Source organism: Ictalurus furcatus, chromosome 29 (genome assembly GCF_023375685.1).
Source record: "Ictalurus furcatus strain D&B chromosome 29, Billie_1.0, whole genome shotgun sequence".
NCBI lineage: Eukaryota > Metazoa > Chordata > Actinopteri > Siluriformes > Ictaluridae > Ictalurus > Ictalurus furcatus.
The window spans coordinates 6,209,247-6,229,366 of NC_071283.1; the positions used below are offsets into that span (position 1 = coordinate 6,209,247).

General features: G+C 37.3%; 1 protein-coding gene across 1 annotated transcript in view; it reads right to left on the minus strand.

Moving 5' to 3' along the window:
• Positions 1-2,596: 2,596 nt before the first annotated feature.
• lmbrd1 (LMBR1 domain containing 1) overlaps positions 2,597-20,120 on the minus strand; it is a 71,251-nt gene continuing 53,727 nt past the window's right edge. The window contains exons 15-16 of the mRNA XM_053618947.1: positions 3,430-3,521; positions 2,597-3,273 (exon numbers count right to left, since the gene is read on the minus strand). Coding sequence (XP_053474922.1) covers positions 3,163-3,273; positions 3,430-3,521 — 203 coding nt within the window. The 3' untranslated portion in view covers positions 2,597-3,162. The remainder of the gene's footprint in view (positions 3,274-3,429; positions 3,522-20,120) is intronic.

Here is a 20,120-nt window from a genome sequence, read left to right on the forward strand (position 1 = left end):
ATGAAAATCTGATGATGTTTTAGGTCATAGTTATGCAGAAATATAGAAAATTCTAAAGGGTTCATAAACTTTCAAGCACCGCTTTAGGTGTACATGTGTTCTTATTGAAATACTCAATGAGTGTATATGGTAGGGGTGTAACAGCATTAGCATGTTCAAAGGTTTGGTGTACAATGTGCAACCTTCACACCTGTGATGATTATTTTCCATCAATTAAGCAGATTAAGCCTGATTGTGGAACAAACTTCACTGAAAGCAGTGTGGCATCAATAGGTGCATCCTTGATTTGATGCTACTAAAGATAGCATCAGCCAGGCTCACTCATGAATTCTTCATTATGAAAGCACTTATAGCAGAGATTTTAGGAATTGTGAATGTTTGCCCACTGGCCCCTGTGTCAATGGATCCTGATTCCCCTCATCATGTCACCGGCACAATCCTGACTAAGAAGACTGGGGTACTTACACCTCCCCTAGGTGAGTTCAGTGAAAGAGATATTGGCAAGTCAGTGGAGGCAAGTCCAGAATCTTGCCAATACCTTATCATATCATTGGCGAAAGGAGTATCTTCGGACCTACAAAGCTGTAAGAAATGGCAGGAAAGCAAGAGGAACTTACAGAAAGGAGTTGGTGCAATGCTGAAGGACCACCAAGTCCACATGAAAAACTGGCCTATAGCAATAGTTACCAAAACTTTTCCTGGTACAGATGGAAGAGTATGTAAGGTCAGGGTTAAGCTAGCAAGAAAGGGGTCAACCTTTCTCCCATGATTCTAACTGTCACTAGTGGTTAGTAGGGGTCACATAGAAGGTTAGTTACATAATTAACTGTATTTGAAATCAATAAAGAAACAAGTAATTCATTTTGTTGTAATAAATCTGACTGCAGGTTTTTTTTTTTTTTTTTTTACATACAAGCTATAGTGGAAATTTTAATGTTTAAACTAAAACGTTCAAACATCATGTACAACTGACAAACAGAATATGGACATGCATATAAAGTTTTTTGTCTAATAATTGCTGCTGTACACCAGAGGATTTTGGACAAAAAGCTTCTGTTATACTACCAACAGAGCCAATATTAGTATGGTAAACATAAGCTCCATGTTGAAGTCTCTATAGACATTTGACTTCTTGCTAACAGAACATTTTGGAAGTCTTTGCTGTATTTTGCAGAAACTTTCTTCAGCCAGATGGGACAAACAACTCCCTTTTTGGTCAGGTTTTCCACACACTAACAAGAAAAGCTCTCTCACCTATTGTGCCTGCATTTCTTTGGTGTGTGTGCTGCAGGGAACTGCACAAGTAGCATATTTTAAGAAGACATTAATCAAAATAAAGGATTAAGAAAAAAAATGGACAACTGTCCCCTCTCTTCTATAACTAACAAAATGTCAAATGGTATGACCATTTTTTACTATAACTTTTGGGCAGTGGTGGTTCAATGGATAAAGGCGCTGGGTTACTTATCAGAATGTTGCAGGTTCAAGTTCCAGTACTGCCACACTGCCACTGTTGGGCCCTTGAGCCAAACCCTATCTGCTCCAAGGTCTCATGGCTGACCCTGTGCTCTGACTATAGCTTCCTAACAAGCTGGGATCACGCACTCACTCGCTCATCTTCATCCACTTTATCCTTTCTCAGGGTCACGGGGAAACCTGGAGCCTATTCCAGGAAGCATCGGGCACAAAGCAGGGTACACCCTGGACAGGGTGCCAATCCATTGCAGGGCACACAAACACATACACACTCACACACCCATTCATACACTACGACAAGCTGGGATATGCAAAGAAAATAATTTCACTGTACTGTAAGGTATGTGAGACAAATAATTCACACTACAGTCTTCTTATTAAAAGAGACCATCTGTTACTCCTCAGAGAATGGTTTGGTCAGTAGGTCCATGGGGATGCAACCTTTAGCCAGGATGTGCTTTCATGAGATAATTCAAAGCTGTAATTATCTACATCATTGAGGGAGGCTTGAATCAGTTTTGAGGGTCGGTGTTTGATTGGGGGTGGTATGTGGTTGTAATTTGATGTTCACACTACTGGGTATTACTTGGTTGAAAAGGTTGCTGGCATGAGCAAGGAAGCCATTGAACAGTGCCTGAAAGCCCCCCCAAGAGTGACTGGAACATCTTTCTGCTCAGGGTTTAGTGAGGATCCAAATGAATTGATATGACATTGGAGACCAAAAGAGCTTATAGTTATATGTAATCAGCTGTATTCTGGGTGTCAGTCACTGTACTAATTGGTTCAGATATGATAATCAAGGCTCTGAACATAAAAACAATACCAAGTTAAGACCTCTAACTCAGGATCACAAAAATGCCACTACCCATATCAGGCAGCAGAGGAATAATGGAGAAGCTATCAGAATATTCATGGATGCTGGCTTTCCATGGGCTTGGCCACTCCTCCTGTACAAATTCTCTGTACAGTAAACTTGGTGCATTGTGGCATTCAAGTAAAAAAATACAAAAATGTAATTTCTTTGTTGCCATGATAAGGTGTCATCACATCTGATGCTTGTTATTGCAGGTAAAACATGACTACACAGGATATGTATTGCCAACACAACACAACAACTGTTCCCAGTTTTAAATCTTTTATTTAATCCAATAAAGGAAGATAACTTCCAAAACAGCAAATACACTTCTAATTGGGCTTTACATAATATCTGGACTCAAAAATGTGAGGTAACAAAACTTCTATTAGAACAAAAATAACGTAACCATTACATCAGTAGGCAGTAACAAGAACATCAGTATGATAGACATGGTAGCAAATCATTTCCACTCATTAAGTAAATACCAAATCAAAGAATGGTTATTCATTCATTCATCCCTCTGTTTATTTCCATGCAAATTCTATATTATAAGTAAGAAAATTACAGACAGTATTGGTAAGTTACATAATCTTACTCTCCTTAGTTTACATAGCTTTAACAATGCATTGAAAATCATCACTTAATCAGTATTAAATGTCAAATGATCTTGATTTTCACAAGCAGTTTTTTAATCAGGTGCTAAACATCTTTTGTCTGGAAATACTATTTTAATTTTCCATAAATATATAGCATGATACAATACAAAATAAATCATATTAGAATTAAGAACCAATATGCAATGAAAAGACATTTGAATAATTTTTGCATTATTAATGCATATACTCATCATCACTACAATCAGAATCATCTGCTTCCACTTCACCCTCAATCACTGACTTCTTCCCTCTGCAGCATGACACCATCATACCAATGAGGAACACCTAAGAACCAATGAATTTTAATCAATAGCCTCATTAAGTGGTATATTATATGCTGTGTAATATATAATGCATTTCTAAATGTTATCTAACATTCATGGATTCAAGGAATCATGGATAAACATTGCAGATGAAATAAGCATCATATACTGTACTTACTGCAAGAAATGCCCAGTTGCCAAAGTAGTAGATAGTGCTGAAGAACCAAAATTTGTGGAGGAAAAGATAAGATCTTGTCACTGTGCACTGGTCTGTAACAAAACGTGAATAAAACCTTTAGGATTTTGAAAACCATTAATGTATACAAAACATTAGACAGTTGCATATATAATTACCATAAAATGGTCAATTAGACTGAATGAAGACATCAAGAAAAAAACAAAAAATACTGTATCCGGTTTCCCCATACCATTTGAAGCAACTATCAAACCAGTCTACTGTTAGCCTGTAACTGTGCCTCTTTAATGGCTGAAATAATTTATGTTAATAATTCATGTCAAAGGACAAAACCAGGGCTGCAACAACTAATCAACAAAATTGAGAAGATTTTATAATAAAAATAATGACAAAAACTTTCATTATTGATTAGCTGGACTGTGGTATGAAGAACTCGTATGTGGAACGCTATGTCACTTCACTATGTACTGCGACTACTACTAATACTACTACTACTAATTATTATTATAAATAGTAGTAGTAGCAGCAGTAGTATTAGTAATATTTACATTTATACATTTAGGAGACACTCTTATCCAGAATGACTGTTAGAAGTGCTTTGTAGTCTTTATCAAAAATAAATTTTCATGCTGGTTCACTAGGTATGGGACTAAAAGTACAATCAGTCTAAAAACCCTGCTGAAGAGGGTAGTATACCATGAAAAGAAACACAAGACAATGATTTCTTTTCTTCAGTACTAGATAAACAAAGTGCTAATTCAAGTGCTTGGTGAAGATCAAGTCCATGTTTGAAAACAACTAATAACTCAGGTGTCTGGCAAGCCAGAGGTAGCTCATTCTGCCACTTGGGTGCTAGGGCAGAGAAGAGTCTTGATGCATGTCTTCCTTGTACCTTGAAGTCCAATCAAGTTTAGCTAGTGGCTCAGAGGGAGCGTGGTGCAGAGCGGGCTGTGATAACTGCTTTAACCTTGGCTGGTGCTAGTCCATCTTTGTTTTGTAGACAAGCTTCAGTGTTTTTAATCGGATGTGGGCAGTTACAGGAGGCCAGTGGAGTTCAAGTGACAAAGGCATGGTGTGTAAGAATTTCATACATGCAGGGGCAGACCTGCAAATGACAAAGGACTGATGCACTTGAGTGGCCTCTGTGGATAGAAATGGACAGATCCCCCTCATGTAAAGGAGAAACCTGCACGACTGCATCAAATGAGAAGGATAGATAATGAGAATGAGTTGAATGTTATCAGCATAGCAGTGGTATGAAAACTGATATGAGGTTATAAACTCACCAAGAGAGCAGGTAAAGAGGAAGAACATGAAGAGGACCCAGCACAGAGCCTTGTGGGACACCTGTGGAGAGCAGATGTGGATCCCCTCCATGTCACCTGATATTACTGTCTATCCAGGTACAGTAATAAGCAAACCATTGTCATGCCGTGCTACAACTTCCAACACTAATGAGGATGGATAAGAGTTTGTTGCATGATTTACTGTGTCATAGGCTGCTGAAAGGTCAAGGTAGATGACAGTTTGGCTGTGGAATGTGCCATTTAGAAGCCAAACTGCTTAGGATCATATAATAATAATAATAATAATAATAATAAATTATTATTATTATTATTATTATTATTATTCAGCTACTGTATGACCATTGGACACTGGATGGACACCATTGGACACCATTGGATGGCTGTGACCATAAACCAACTGAAACATCAAGACATCTCCATATTCTTGAGTAGAATGGGCATCTCCCAGCACCTCCAAGATGCCCTTGTTGGGCCTTGAGCAAGGCCCTTCATGGCAAATAAACAAATCACAGATATGACAAAACAATTTTTGTTTAATAGCTGAACATTCTGGCTTGGTGAAACATACTTCAAACAAATTAAATTAAAATATTTTAATTAATGGCATCTTTTTCCAGATCAAGTAGAGGAAAAAATATGGAACCATCAACTAATTAAAAAAAAAATAATAATAAAAAAAAATAAATAAATAAATCACAATTAGTACTTTGTTGCTCCTTCTCTGACTTTTTTTCTTTGAGGCATGAACTTCACTAATGAAAAACAATATTCTTCATCAAGCTGGTTCCAACTTCCTGGAATAGTGGTTGTCATATCAGCTTTGCTGGATGGAGCCTTGTAATGGACCAAATTTTTTAATTTCAACCATAAATTTTCAATCGGATTGAGATCTGTTTGCTGGTCATGCCATTGAGTTGATATGCCTTTCCTGAAAAAAAGCTTCAACACTTTCTCCTCTGTGGCAAGATGCATTATCATCCTGAAAAATGACTTCACCACCAAACCCATTTTCTATCGATTGAATGAGAAAAGTGTTCAAAATGTACTCCTGTGCATTGACTGTTGAGGTCTTCTCTGGTCCTTTACCGGACATGCAACCCCATATCATAAAAGAGTGGGGAAATTTGATTGTTTCCTTTAGTCATCTTGATTTAAAAAAACAAAAAACTAATTAAAAATAATTTCATTTAATTTGTTTGAGGTATTGTTTGCAAAGTCAGAATGTTCAGCTATTAAAGAAATATTTTGCGTCACATCTGTTTATTTGCTACAAAGTAAAAAAGCAGGGTGAACATCCTCTAAGTGTGGTGATTCCATAATGTTTGCCAGGGGTAGTATATGTGACATTTTTCTTCTTTTATCTCTATAAATGAATAAGTAGAAACAAGTACAACTCAACGTCAATGGGGATGCCTCAGCCACTAAGGAGTCTAGTCCTTCTCTACTAATTTGAATGCCTGAAATACACTTAAAATATAGTTCAAGCTAGGGCTGCAACTCATGATTATTTTCATAATTAATTAGTTGGCCGATTATTTTTTTTCAATTAATCAGATGGGGCGGGGCAAACTTTCAGTGCCTTTTTTTTTGGTGTTTATTTAAAATAAAATCCCCAAACTGAGTGTTACAAATATAAATTCAGACTAAAACGTTACACAACTGTTTGTTCAAAACAGAAAAGAACCCAACACACACACACACACACACGAATATATATTATTAATTTAGGACTGTAGTTTAATTCAGTGCTTTTTCTGAATCCATAAAAAATATCATGCATAAGTACTTGTATATAATATAAATATAAACTAACTAAATAAGATGATTTTATATTATATATATATATAGCATTATTTTTATGGAAGCACAAAAAGCACTGAATTAAACTATAGTCCTAAATTAATAATAAAAACTCCCTTTCACTGCAAATTGTGGTTTCTGTTATTCACTGCCTTTAGACATATTATTTTACTTTTGATCATAGTGTTTTAAATAGACATTATGGATCTTACTCACGCTACACTCACCGCGGGCTCGTTACTAACACATCACTTCCGTTATAATAAACAACAGAAGTTATACTGCATCACTGTCATGCTTCCGTGCTGCGGAAACTCCGCTTTATAAAGTTTATAAACCTTCTCGGCGGTGTTTAATATAAAATGCACCCCTGCACTTTCTTCCTCAGTCACGTGATGATTTCGCCTCCATCTGATGAGGACTGAGGTCATGTTGGGAATAAAAGATAACACTGACAGAAACAGTAAACTGAAGAAAGTCATTGTCGGTGACTCTGAGGCCAAAGCTAACGGTGTCGCGTTACGTGCGTTTGACGTCAAGCACCGTCAACTAGGAAGTGACTTACAGTTCCGGTTACTAAAAAATGATATTATGATGAACGATATTACCCTTCTAAAATTCACACACTAGATGGTAGAGTACTCCATAGTTTAAGTGTATAGTACATCATTTGGGACACAACTTTAGTATTTACCCCCGATGTGTGTTTTCTGAACAGAAGTAACGTAATGAGTAAGCATGCACCATGCAGACCAACTAATCGATAATGAGATTTGTTGACAACGATTTTCATAATCGATCATTATCGATTAGTTGTTGCAGCTCTAGTTCAAGCTATGGAAAACAAACAATTTCAGACTATTCCTTATAAAACCTACATTCAACCCCCTCAATCTTGAGATATCACACTAAGGAGAACCTCAGCTGGTTGCCTCAGGGGCAAAAAAAAAAAAAAAAAAAGGACAGCAGGAGCTACCATGAACTGCACCAGTATCCAATTCCATTGGTCTACCTAATGAAGGCTGACTGAACTTGAAAATGCTTGATCAGTAAAGTCAAACGCTGCATGATTAAAATGCATTATGAAAGGTGAAAATATCCATTTAGACAGGTGTATATGATGTCTGATCTGTGGGTGGATACAGCATTTAAATAATGCATTTATTGGGTGCCTGTGTACTCTCAATAGGAGGGATTGAATTTTAATGATCACAATACAGCAGCTGTTGAAATCATGATGATAAACAAATTGGAAAGTAGAACCATAATAAATCATAGAAAATAATTTGTTCGTAAGTAGGGTTTCTAAATGTGTATGCTATAATAGTAAATTCTGTAATTATGCTTTCTACTTGTGTATGCACTACAGTAAGGCAAATAAAGAAGTGGTATGCAGAAGTGAAAAAACATCCATGTAATACCTTCTCTATAAGGTGAGAAAAACAGAACTGTCATGCTAAGAGCTCTGATTCTTACTACAGTCCATCCCTAGAGCACTATTGCAGGGAGGCAAAAATGGCTCTATTGAAATTACATAATATGGAGCTATTGCACTAGAATTTATTTTCATTGTTGAGAAAGCATTGGATCTCATTGAAAACACGTATGTCTATCTCCCCTTCTCTCTTTCTCTGTCTCTCCATATCCCTCTTCTGTCTGCCATCTGCAGCTCCCCATCTGCAGCTGTTAATCTGAATTACAGGACTGCCCAAGCCCGTCGCAGATGGTTCTCAACAGTAGTCTGACTAAACAAATTCTCATGTACACCACCGACCTCCTTCACTTTCAATAGGTCAGCCCTTGCAGAGACAACCAAGCACCAAGCTAGGTGAGCCAGAACTTCAATAATAATGCTGATTAGATTGTTATGGGGTCAAATATTCCTAAGAACATAAGCAATACAGTCCAAAAGACAGCATTCAGATAAAGAATGCTGTCCTTAAATATCTGACCAGCCCCAGTCTCTGGTCACTTTTTAACAAAGTTCAACAAAGACTGCTTAAGCACCCATCTGAAAGAGTCTTGCTTCATGATGGAAACAGACAAACAGAGACAGACTCTGCTGGGCAACAGGTAGAAGGAACTATCACAAAGTGTGCATGGGCTGGAGAAACTGTTACAGTGATGCTTGAAAGTTTGTAGAATTTTCTATATTTCTGCATAAATATTTTTTTCTGAGTCCTAAAAGTAGATAAAGAGAACCCAATTAAACAAATGAAACAAAAATATTACACTTGGTCACCTATTTATTGAGGAAAATGATCCAATATTACATATCTGTGAGTGGCAAAAGTATGTGAAGCTTTGCTTTCAGTATCTGGTGTTACCCCCTTGTGCAACAATAACTGCAACTAAACGTCAGTCCCACACATTGGCTTTGAGGAATTTTACCCCATTCCTCAGTACAGAACAGCTTCAATTTTGGGATGTTGGTGGGTTTCCTCACATGAACTGCTTGCTTCAGGTCCTTTTAAAAAAAAATTATTGAATTAAGGTCAGGACTTCGCCTTGGCCATTCCAAAACATTAACTTTATTCTTCTTTAACCATTGTGTGCTTAGGCTCCTTGTCTTGCTGCATGCCACACACTTTCTCTTGAGATTTAGTTCACAGACAGAAGTCCTGACATTTCCCTTTAGAAATCACTGTTATAAGTCAGAATTTATTGTTCCATCAATGATGGCAAGTCATCCCTGCCCAGATGCAGCAAAACAGGCCCAAACCATGATACTGACACCACCATGTTTCACAGATGGGATAAGGTTCCTATGCATTTTCCTTTCTCCAAACATATCCTTCTCATTTAAACCAAAAAAGCTATATTTTTGTCTCATTCATCCACAAAATTCCAATATCCTTCTGGCTTGTCACGTGATCACACAGTCAGACAGATTGTGTACAAATGAATGAAATTCAAGACCATTCTTAAATTTCATTCATTTGTACACAATCTGTCTGACTGTGGATTGCTGGAGTCCAAACTCTGTAGAGATGGTTTTGTAACCTTTTCCAGCCTGATGAGCATCAGAAACTTTTTTTCTGAGTTCCTTAGAAATCTCCTGTTCATGCCATGACACACTTCCACAAACATGTGCTGTGAAGATCAGACTTTGATAGATCCCTGAGCCCAGTTGCATAAAGCACCTTGAGTATTTCCCTTAAAGCGTCATGAAACACTAAACTACATTTTTTGAGATTTTAACAGGCATTCGTATCACACATTATAAAAGAATCTTAGCATACATTCATTTTAATTATAGGAGAAAATTTTTAAAAGAAAAAAGTTAATTTTGAGCTTTTTTCCCGCTATTTTCGTCTTCCTCGTTTAAAAACTTGCCTTTTGAGCTAATTAAACCACTCAAAGCTACGCAGGCCGTCGCATGCAAAACTATGCAACAAGAGTCCGCATTGAAGGGAAAAGGCTTCGCCTTTTTATTCGTGAAAAGCTCGAGCCTATTAGCTAGCTACCATTCCGACACTCCTCCCATCCGCTCTGCCTCAGGCTCGAGGAAAACAATATAATAAAGTATATCATTATAACTGTACACACAATATATATCATGTAATATTAAAGCTCTGTGGGCCATTGCGTGCATAACTATGCAACGAGAGTCTGTGTTGAAGGGAAGAGCCTTCCCCTTTTTATTCGTGAAAAACTCAAGCCTATTAGCTAGCTACCATTCCGACACTTCTCCCATCCGCGCTGCCTCTGGTTTTATTTGATATGTTTTCCTCCATAGTCACATCAGGGGCTAATGGTTCAAATAGATAGGGCAGAGGACCTGCATTGCTATCTATTGTGTCTCCATTTAGCCCTGGGAATTCAGGAGGAGAGAAGTCCTCTGGCTCATCTGCAAACTTTGTCACTATCCACCTTTTTTTTTTTGTTTTGTTTTGTTTGAGTGTTCTGAAGGCTCACCCCCCTCTTCCACTCCTGCCTTTCCCTGCCACGCCCACTCTCCCTTCCTTCTTCGCACAGCCATCCACATTCATTTAAGCTGCATTTTTCACAAACATTGAGAGGTAAGACTTGAGCTGAAAGAGGGAGGTTTCATGACCCTTTATGTATGACACTTAAAGTATGATTTCCCCTTACCTAAGGGACTTGAGGGTGTTGCATATAATCCCTTAAACACTTCTTTTAGGTAAGGGAAACTTAAGTGATTCACAACAGCGACCCAAGAAAACCAAATTGGACAGAGGAGGAGAAATGTATTCTTTTAGACCAGTGGTTCCCAAACTTTTCACAGTGGCGTACTCCCACATCATTTAATATCCTTTTGCGTACCCCCTCTCTCAAACTGTGTTGACTGACGATGGCATCCTCTGTATTTTTATTTTTTTTTCCACCAGCTATATCAGTCGCAGCAGGAAGAATCAAGTCCTCCACAATAGTAGGGGTTTTGCCCGTCTTAGCCACTCTGCAACTCACCATGTAGGATCCTTCCAGACCCTTCCTATTTAGGTTTTCCTATGCTGTTATAAGGGTCTTACTACTCCTGAGTTGTCTTAAATGTCTTTCAAAAAACTCTCGAGGTTTATTTAGCAAAAAGTAAGTAGCATTCTTTGTTTTTAAATGTCTGTGCAGAAATGCTGGTTTCATACAGTTATGAAAGAGTATGTTTGCACATATACACACTGTGGCTGGGGCTTTTCTTCACTGCCAGCGTATGTAAAGCCCAAAGAAATATTTCTCATCATATTTGCACATCTTTGATGGTTTTTCTGCGAATTGCTGGCGAAGAAGAGGTGGCGTTTCAACTTCGGATACATCGCTGTCTGTATCAGCGTGAACTGGGCTAGAAGCAGTAGGTACACTTATGCTTGCTACGGATGCGGTGTTAGAGGGACCTGGGCCACTGTTGTCAGAGGACTGTGGATCAGCGGCACTTGCTGTGGTTGCGGGCCGATATCTTTGTACTTAATGTTACGAGCTATTACTTAACTTCATCATATAGCCATGTGCTGGCGATAAATGACATGTGATAAGATGCACACTGATGCATGACTGAGTTTAATGCAGTTTTGACCGTGAAAGACAGGATAATTTGATTGGATGTCATGTATTTGACCTTTAGAACATTACAATGTTGCTGTTTGTACACTGGAGGGGGCACAAGTTTATTTTTAGGCTGTGGGAAAAACATGAATTAGAATTTTAATGTTATTTAGTGAGGCGGAATTAAATGAACAGTACATCTCAGCATTTTGCTCCTGTACCCACTCCGTCACCTCGCGTACCCCCAGGGGTATGCGTACCGCCACTGTTTTAGAGGAATATGGGAAAAGACAATGGGAGGAAATAAGTGAAAAATTTAATGCACAGAATCTTGGCATGAAGAGGATGGTTCAGGTGGTCACAAAAAATGTGAAACTGTATGTGGTAGCAAAAAAAGAATAAAACAAAACCTGTAAGATAAAACTATACTACTATAATTTATGTTTGCATTATCGGCATTGCACTACAAGTGCTATTAGCAGTTGTAACACCACAGGTAGTGAGTGGTTGTGCTGTGTTGTGCACACAGTACAACCTGCGCTTGTCCTGGAAGGTCAAGGTCACCTTCCAGCTTGTTAGCAATTTCCCATATTGCGCAATGATCAAATCAGTATTCCTACAAAAGTTTTTCCATGACTAAGATGGTCCAATGGGTTCTGCCTATCGTGAAAAATTTGCCTTGGCATAATATAGTCTTCAACAAAGACTACTACTTATTCAGTATCTTTAGTGTCCATTACTTCTTATTTAGTATCTGTGTAACTCTTAAGGTGAAGGTTTCCAAACCTTAAGTTATACTTAGGAAAATGACAGTTAAGGGGCTTTATGCAACACTCAACTGTTTTTAATGGATTACTTAAGTGAAAAATATACACTTACAGGAAATTTTTATTTATGGTTTATGATGTTTCACCTATAAGGGAAAATGAAACTTAAGATGCGTTATGCAACTGGACACTTTTCCTTAAGTAAAACAGAATGCTCACTCACACCTGATTGTCATCCCGTTGATTAAAAACACGACTGTAATTTCACTTTCAGATTAACTGCTAATCCTAGAGGTTCACATATACATATTTCAAATGTTTGCTTGTGCAAATATGTCAAAAAAGACAACCATTTCCATAGGGTGTACTTATTTTTTCACATGACTACATACAACTCACATATATAATACTGGATCATTTTCCTCAATACATAAATGACCAAGTATAATATTCTTGTCTTATTTGTTTAATTGGGTTCTCTTTGTCTACTTTTTAGGACTTGTATGAAAATCTGACAATGTTTTAGGTCATATTTATGCAGAATTATAGAAAATTCTAAAGGGTTCACTAATTTTCAAGCACCATTTTGGGTGTACAGGTGTTCCTATTGAAATACTTAGAGTATATATGGTAGGAGTGTAATGGCATTAGCATGTAAAAGGTTTGGTGTATAGAATATAGATTTTCTATCTATTTTGTCTTGTGAGAGCAACAGCAATGCATTCACTCATAAAAATGAGTGACATCAGATGGAGTTGACGGGCTTTGCATGTATTATAAAGGTCAGATGGTGACTCATCTATCTGCTTCTCCCTTAGGTCATTTTATACACTACCGGTCAAAAGTTTAGACACACTCTATTTTTTCCCACATTTTAGAATAATAACAAAGTCATCAAAACTCTGGAATAACACAGATGGAACTATGGGAATTATGTTGTGATAAACGAAATAAATAAAAATAATTTAATATTTTAGCATCTTCAAAGTAGACACCCTTTTTGCCTAGAATTTTCAGAAATGTATTCTTGGCATTTTCTCAACCAATTTCCTGAGGAATCCTCCGAAATCCCACCTATGCTGGAGACACCCAGCCTAAAAAAAAAAAGTCATCCGTTTAAAATTTTTTTTAGCCTTCTAATGAAAGAAATTAATAGGTTGGTACAATTATTTTTGTCTACAACACTGATTTCAAACATTTAATCATACACCTTCAGATCAAAAGGTTTTTAAGATCATGAGAAACATTTTAGTCAAGTGTCTCAAACCATTTGACTGGTAGTGTATATGATAACTTTCTCTGACATATACAGCAGCTCCTAATGCTACACTGCCATCATCAGTTTTCTCTAAAACTGAGAAAATTATTTCAGTGCAAATCCTGACCCACCCACACACCATAGCCAAAAATGACAGTCAGTTGTAGCCACTATGGTACACTGACAGAACACAGGTCAGTAACTAGACAGCATTTTGTATTAAGTACAAGGAAAGCAGGATTTTGCTTGACAACCTATTCTTGGGAAATTTGGATAAGAAGAACAACACCTCAGAGGAGGGAAAAATGAATACTTTAAAGTCACTGATTTGAATGACTGCTACTGCATATTTTTCATAGAGTTCTCCTAACAACTGTCTGTTGCTAGGGAACAGTTAGGATGAAGTGAATACTTAATTTGTCCAATGCTGCAACAAATCTATTATTCTTAAGCCTAAGCATGTTCATCTGATGAGGGAAGGAGGGAGTAATGGCGTTATAAAGATTATCACTGGAAGTGAATCAATGCTCTTGAATTTAACTTGTGCTTAGGCAAAAACACAATATGCATCTAATACTAATACAAGTAAACATACTTCCCAGTCTCTAGCTATCTCACTTGTACTCTCTCAAACAGTATAAGAATATTTTTTGCTAAATCAATCTTCAGACATATAAACATTTTATTTATGCACGTATTCGTGCCAGAATTATGACTGCCACTCATATGATGGTACCTAAAAACTGAATGCTTGAACAGAATAGAGACCACTGTTTTGAAAAATAAATTAACATTCATATCAGGTGCATGTGTATATTGTCAGTGAAAAATGTCCACAGAATTAAAAACTTAGAGACACAGAAAAGACATCTCTCATTTCAGCATTCAGTTTGTGATGCAGGACTTTTAAGTGCCATATTTAAATTTAAGAAGCTGAAAATCAGTTTGACAGGATGATGGGAGAAGTAAGGACATTGTAAGGCTCATTTTAAAGCTGCAGATTACACTGACACATTGACTTGGTGAAGTGTATCCATGGCAACAACACTTGATGCTGGATATACAACGCATTTCTCTCTATCTCACAATGAAGGCAGACAAAATTGCACTTATTTATCAAAATGTGTACAGTTAAGTAAAATGAGCACACCAAATGATCAAAATGACCAATTTTCACAGGCTATATTGGTATTAATCAATTTCTGTTTTGCTGTATTGGAATATTCAAACTCAAGTTGTAGACCTTTGATCCCATATTAGACCTGAGCACAATAGTTTTACAAATATGACATTCTGTTAAAGACATGCCCTCATCACCCTCATTATCCATTTGGCAGCTTTGAATCTAACAAAAGCATAGCTACATACACTATTCTTAGCTATTAAACTGAATACATGTGACTGTGGAGGAATTTCACCAAAAAATATTAGTAGTTCAGTAATATTTAAGTTTGAAACAAGATATTGTCAAGCCAAAGTGCTTAAATTAACTTTGAAATAAACTATACATATAAATGTACACTTACTGCATTAAATTATTTCTTCTATCATGTTTTTTTTCCTCATGTGGCAAAATCACCAGCATTCTATTGAGACTGTAGCACAGGGTGTAGTATAGAGAGTAAAACGATATTCTGTTATACCTTATATTAGCAGTATACATAGTGGAGGAAAGGCCATCCAACCACATCTTTTAGAACTGCTGCTTATGCTGTGTCACAGGGCAACATAACACACTTGCAGGCTATTTGCCCGCTTCTGCAAACATAAGCTCACAGATGGCCACAATTACTAGTGTCACTCTGATTGAGGAAAGAAAGAGAGAGCTCGGCCAATTTTGCTCCCTTAGCTCCTGGCCACAGATGGCTGTGAAATCATCGCGATTTCTGACAAAAGGACAAATACTACTGTCACGCATATATAAAACAAAGTTCCAATTTTCTGTGAGAATAAAGTTGTAATACCATGACCTAAATCTCATATTATGACCTTTAAGTTCTCAAAATTAGACCTTATAATTAGTATTATATCTTAGAACTTGTAATTGTAAATAACGTTATTATTATTATTTCTTTATGACTTTCTTCCCCATTTTCGCTCTCTGAACCGGTAGGGCACATAGTTTGTACCTCTCCACCTCTTCAGGTTTGAGCAGTCAATCACTACCTGTCACATGTGTGCTCTCTGCTATATACTTACTCCTACTAGGTTTGCTTAAATGGTAAGCCAGGGTTTATATACAAAGGAAGAAAAAAATACATTCTTAAAATGTATGGTCCACTAAAGCACCAACTCTAGCCAATCAATCGAAGAGGGGAGTTGAAGTCACTCCACTGTGACTCGCGGCTGTTGTGTTCAAAGACATACATAGATGTTGCGTTGGCTGCTGGACCGCAGGTCAATGTTGCTGCCAAATTGGTCAAGACTGCCCTATAAACAAATAGAAGTAAACGGGGGAACTGCACCTTTTCTGGATAAAAAGCACAATAACGTTTACATTTCTCAAATGATTTCAATGGTTTATGAGCTACATGGTGTACAAAAAAACAGTTCTGTCTCCAGTTACTTAGAATCTCGACAGTTAGACTTGGAAAATTATTCCTTGTCATACGCTTGTCAAGCATAGATTTGACTTATTTTTCTTGGTTAATAAATGCTGAGATGTCCCTAATGTAATATAATTTAATGTACAAGAAATGTGCATAAAGTTTTTTTCATCGTGGAAATGGATTTTTCTGTCTTCAACCCCATCATTTAGCTTTTCTTGTGCTCCAAGTCAGAATTCTGTTAACAATGCTCGTTCATTTTTAAATACTGAAAAAAATCGAAATAGTGCATATTTAAATACGAATAATTTACTATCATTGTATCCAAATGGAACAAAATCAGCAAATATAAACCAAACAGTGAGACACTGGCAGTCAGTCGACGTTCTATATTTTATTAGCAATAAAATGATACAAAGATAACTACATAATATACAAGATAATAATTTATGCATCTGGTAAAACATTTACAGTTACAGTGGTAAAAACATTTATGTGTTGGTGATAATAATGAGCCACAATTTGATGACAAGTTATTAAATCATTATAGCCTATCGATACACCTACTGTTTGGAGACGAGTTGGGAAACTGAAGACAGGTGGTTTATCTCCACCTCTAACCCTGACAATCTGACCTGTCCTGTCAAAGTTCTCCAGCTTGAAGTGCTCACTGCACATCACTGGGGACTCAATTGCGGAAAAACTTTCCCTTCTTACACCTACTTCCCACTGCCGCAACTGTTTCTCATTGGGAAACCTTCTGTGTGAGAAAAGTTAACTAGCCAACTAACTACAATAAGATTCACAATATGCCAGTTGTTCAGCCGAAATGGCAGTATAGATGAAAATCTCGATTATCTGCAATTTAGTTTAAGCTGAGACTTATTACTGTTGCCCGGACCAATATGGCAGCGACATTGACCTAAAAATTAGCAGCCAATGCGGCGTCTATGTACGTCTATGAACACTACAGCCATGAGTCGCAGTGGAGTGATGTCAACTCCCCTCTTCGACTGATTGGCTAAAGGAGTAGCTGTAATGGACCCATGGTGACACTAAAGACTGCCGTGATTTACATGAAACTCGAACTGCAACATTTGGAAAACCAAGTGGAGAATGTGGAAACAAGCGCGAAGGGAAAAACAGCATAAGCGTTCAAAAAAAAGAAAACATGAGCAGAAAAATGTCAGAGAGCACAATGAACAGAGTAATATAACCAAGGAAAACATTGATTTTGTGTTCAATTCAGAAAACTTTATGTTTCAGTTTTGTGCAATATAATCGTAAATGCGTTTTAAGATTTGTACAATACATTTTTACACGTTATTAAATGTTTGATTCACGATTATTATTTTTTGATCCGTGACCGCAATACTTTTTCAACACAAAATTATCCATCCATCCATCCATCTTCTATACAGCTTAATCCTTTTCAGGGTCACGGGGAAACCTGGGGCCTATCCCAGGGCGCATCGGGCACGAGGCGGGGTACACCCTGAACAGGGTGCCAATCCATCGCAGGGCACAATCACATACACATTCACACACCCATTCATACACTATGGACACTTTGGACATGCCAATCAGCCTACCATGCATGTCTTTGGACTGGGGGAGAAACCGGAGTACCCAGAGGACCCCCCCCCGCAGCACAGGGAGAACATGCAAACTCCGCACACACAGGGCCACGGTGGGAATCGAACCCCCAACCCTGGAGGTGTGAGGCCAACGTGCTAACCACTAAGCCATTGTGCACCCCAACACAAAATTAATACCATAAAAATTACCTGGAACTGTGACTGTGACATGCTCGTGTAGCCACAGCGGCATTGGGAGCTAGTAAATTATTAATGATGCTAACGCTACAAGGTGGGGTGTAATTCAAACTTCTTTATTAAATAATTCCTCACCAATCAAAATCAAGAGTAGCAACTGTTCAGTCTGCAAACATACGCTGCCGCTGTCCCTTCACTCTCTTCACCAACTCTTCCCGCCTCACACAGACAGCGTATTTACTTAATTTAAGCTCACGGTTGCCAGATATCACTAGAAAAGTAAACTCCAGTTTTCATGTTTTGACTTTATTCCCCACAAAAACATAATATTATCAGCAGACATGGCAACACTATATTGGGAGAACCGATCTAAAAGGAACAACTGATAGACAAACAAAAAAACTAATAAAATGTAAAGACAAAAAATGTGTTTATAAATAAATCATTTAATATAAAAAAGATAATCAATTCATAAAATATGAATAAAATTACAAATGAAATTAATGTTTAATTACCATGGTTTGCACTTAATATAATTTTGACATTAAGCTTAGTAGGCTATTAGCCTTCTTTTTCCTAATATGGATTATGCTTGTGTTAGTCTACTTTAATTAGGACTCTTTATTGTTTAAGACAGAGGTGCCCAAACTAGGGCCCGTGGGCCAAAGTTGGCCCGTGGTGAATTTTGATTTGGCCCACCATGTCATATATGAGAAGAGGGAAAGTGTTGAAAAAGAATTAATTAAAGTGGGAGAATATAGCTGGTATTACAACTGATGGTAGGGAGGAAATCTGGCCTTGATACGTGTCTCATAAAGTCAGTGAATGTGGGAGGAAAGTGGTAAAGTACTACGGTGTGCCAAATCCATCAGGCTTGTGGATGTGATGTGTGAATTTGTGTTGTTTGCTCAACCCTTCACCATCAGTGTGGACACAGTCAGTGATGATCTTCAGATGGAATGAATTGAGCTTCAGTGTGATTAAGATCTCAAACACAAGTTCAGGTCCTTTCCCTTGACAGACTTCTACAAACGTGTCCCACCAAACAGGTATGTAACGATGTGCAAACAGGCACAAGTGATGCTGTCTCTGTTTGGCATACCTACCTCTGTGAGAAGACTTTCAGTCTGATGGACTTGAACAAGTGTAAACTGAGAAGCAAACTAACTGACTCTCACCCACATACCACCCTGACTTTGTCAGTAAGTCAGCTGCAGCCCAATTTGGAATAAAAAACTTTTGAAAAATAAGGACCAGGTTCATGTCTATCATTAGATGTCACTGATATTGCAAGCATATGGCTGCATTGCTTATAGCTTGAATTATTAGGCATTGAACTCTATTGTACTATAAATGGGATTGTTTCTATGTTTTCATTGTACTATTAGTTTCATTGAACTATAAAACTTGGAAAATAAACCTGTCTTAGTTAAGCAGATTACAGAGTAATGTTTTCTATTTATTTATTTATTTTTAAATATTATAAATGAGGGGAACCATGGCAACTTTAATTTTCATATAATACAGTTTGGTATAATGCAACTTTTGGCCCATGGCCCTCAATCATACTTGGTTTTTGGTCCTTCACAGGAAAAAGTCTGGGCACCTCTGGTTTAAGATACTTAAAAATAAATATATTATGCTTGTTTATTTAATCAGTTAACCAACAGTATTTGTTATTGCTATTATTTTATTTCAATTAACAATGACCATGAACAGAGAGCTTACATTTAACTGTTTATGATAGACCTCCTGATTAAAGCTTAAACAAAAAAAAGATTGGTATCTGGATCGGTGTCTGTGATCGATCAAGGCGACAAGAAATCTGTACCGGCTGTAAAAAATCCTGATTGGAGCATCAGTAATAAACACCATTAAACTAAAGCGCTTTGTGACTGGCGGGTAAATGAACTCACCCAATCATATCCTATGTGAGATTATTCAGATATATTACACAATATACGCAGAGCAGTTTGAGAACTGGCTTCAGCCCGGAACCGTGACAGTGGAAAATGGCTAATAGTGTAGCTTTAAATATATTTAAGAAGAGCCGACTTCAAACACCGAACATTGAGGTTTTTTTGTATTTGTTTACAAGGTGGAACAGGTTAACGGTTGTTTTTTGCATATAGCCTGTAAAATTAACTGAAAATATTAATTTTAGTTTATCAGAAGGTAAATTAATTTGTCATGGCACACACTATGTTCCTAAATTCTGTCAT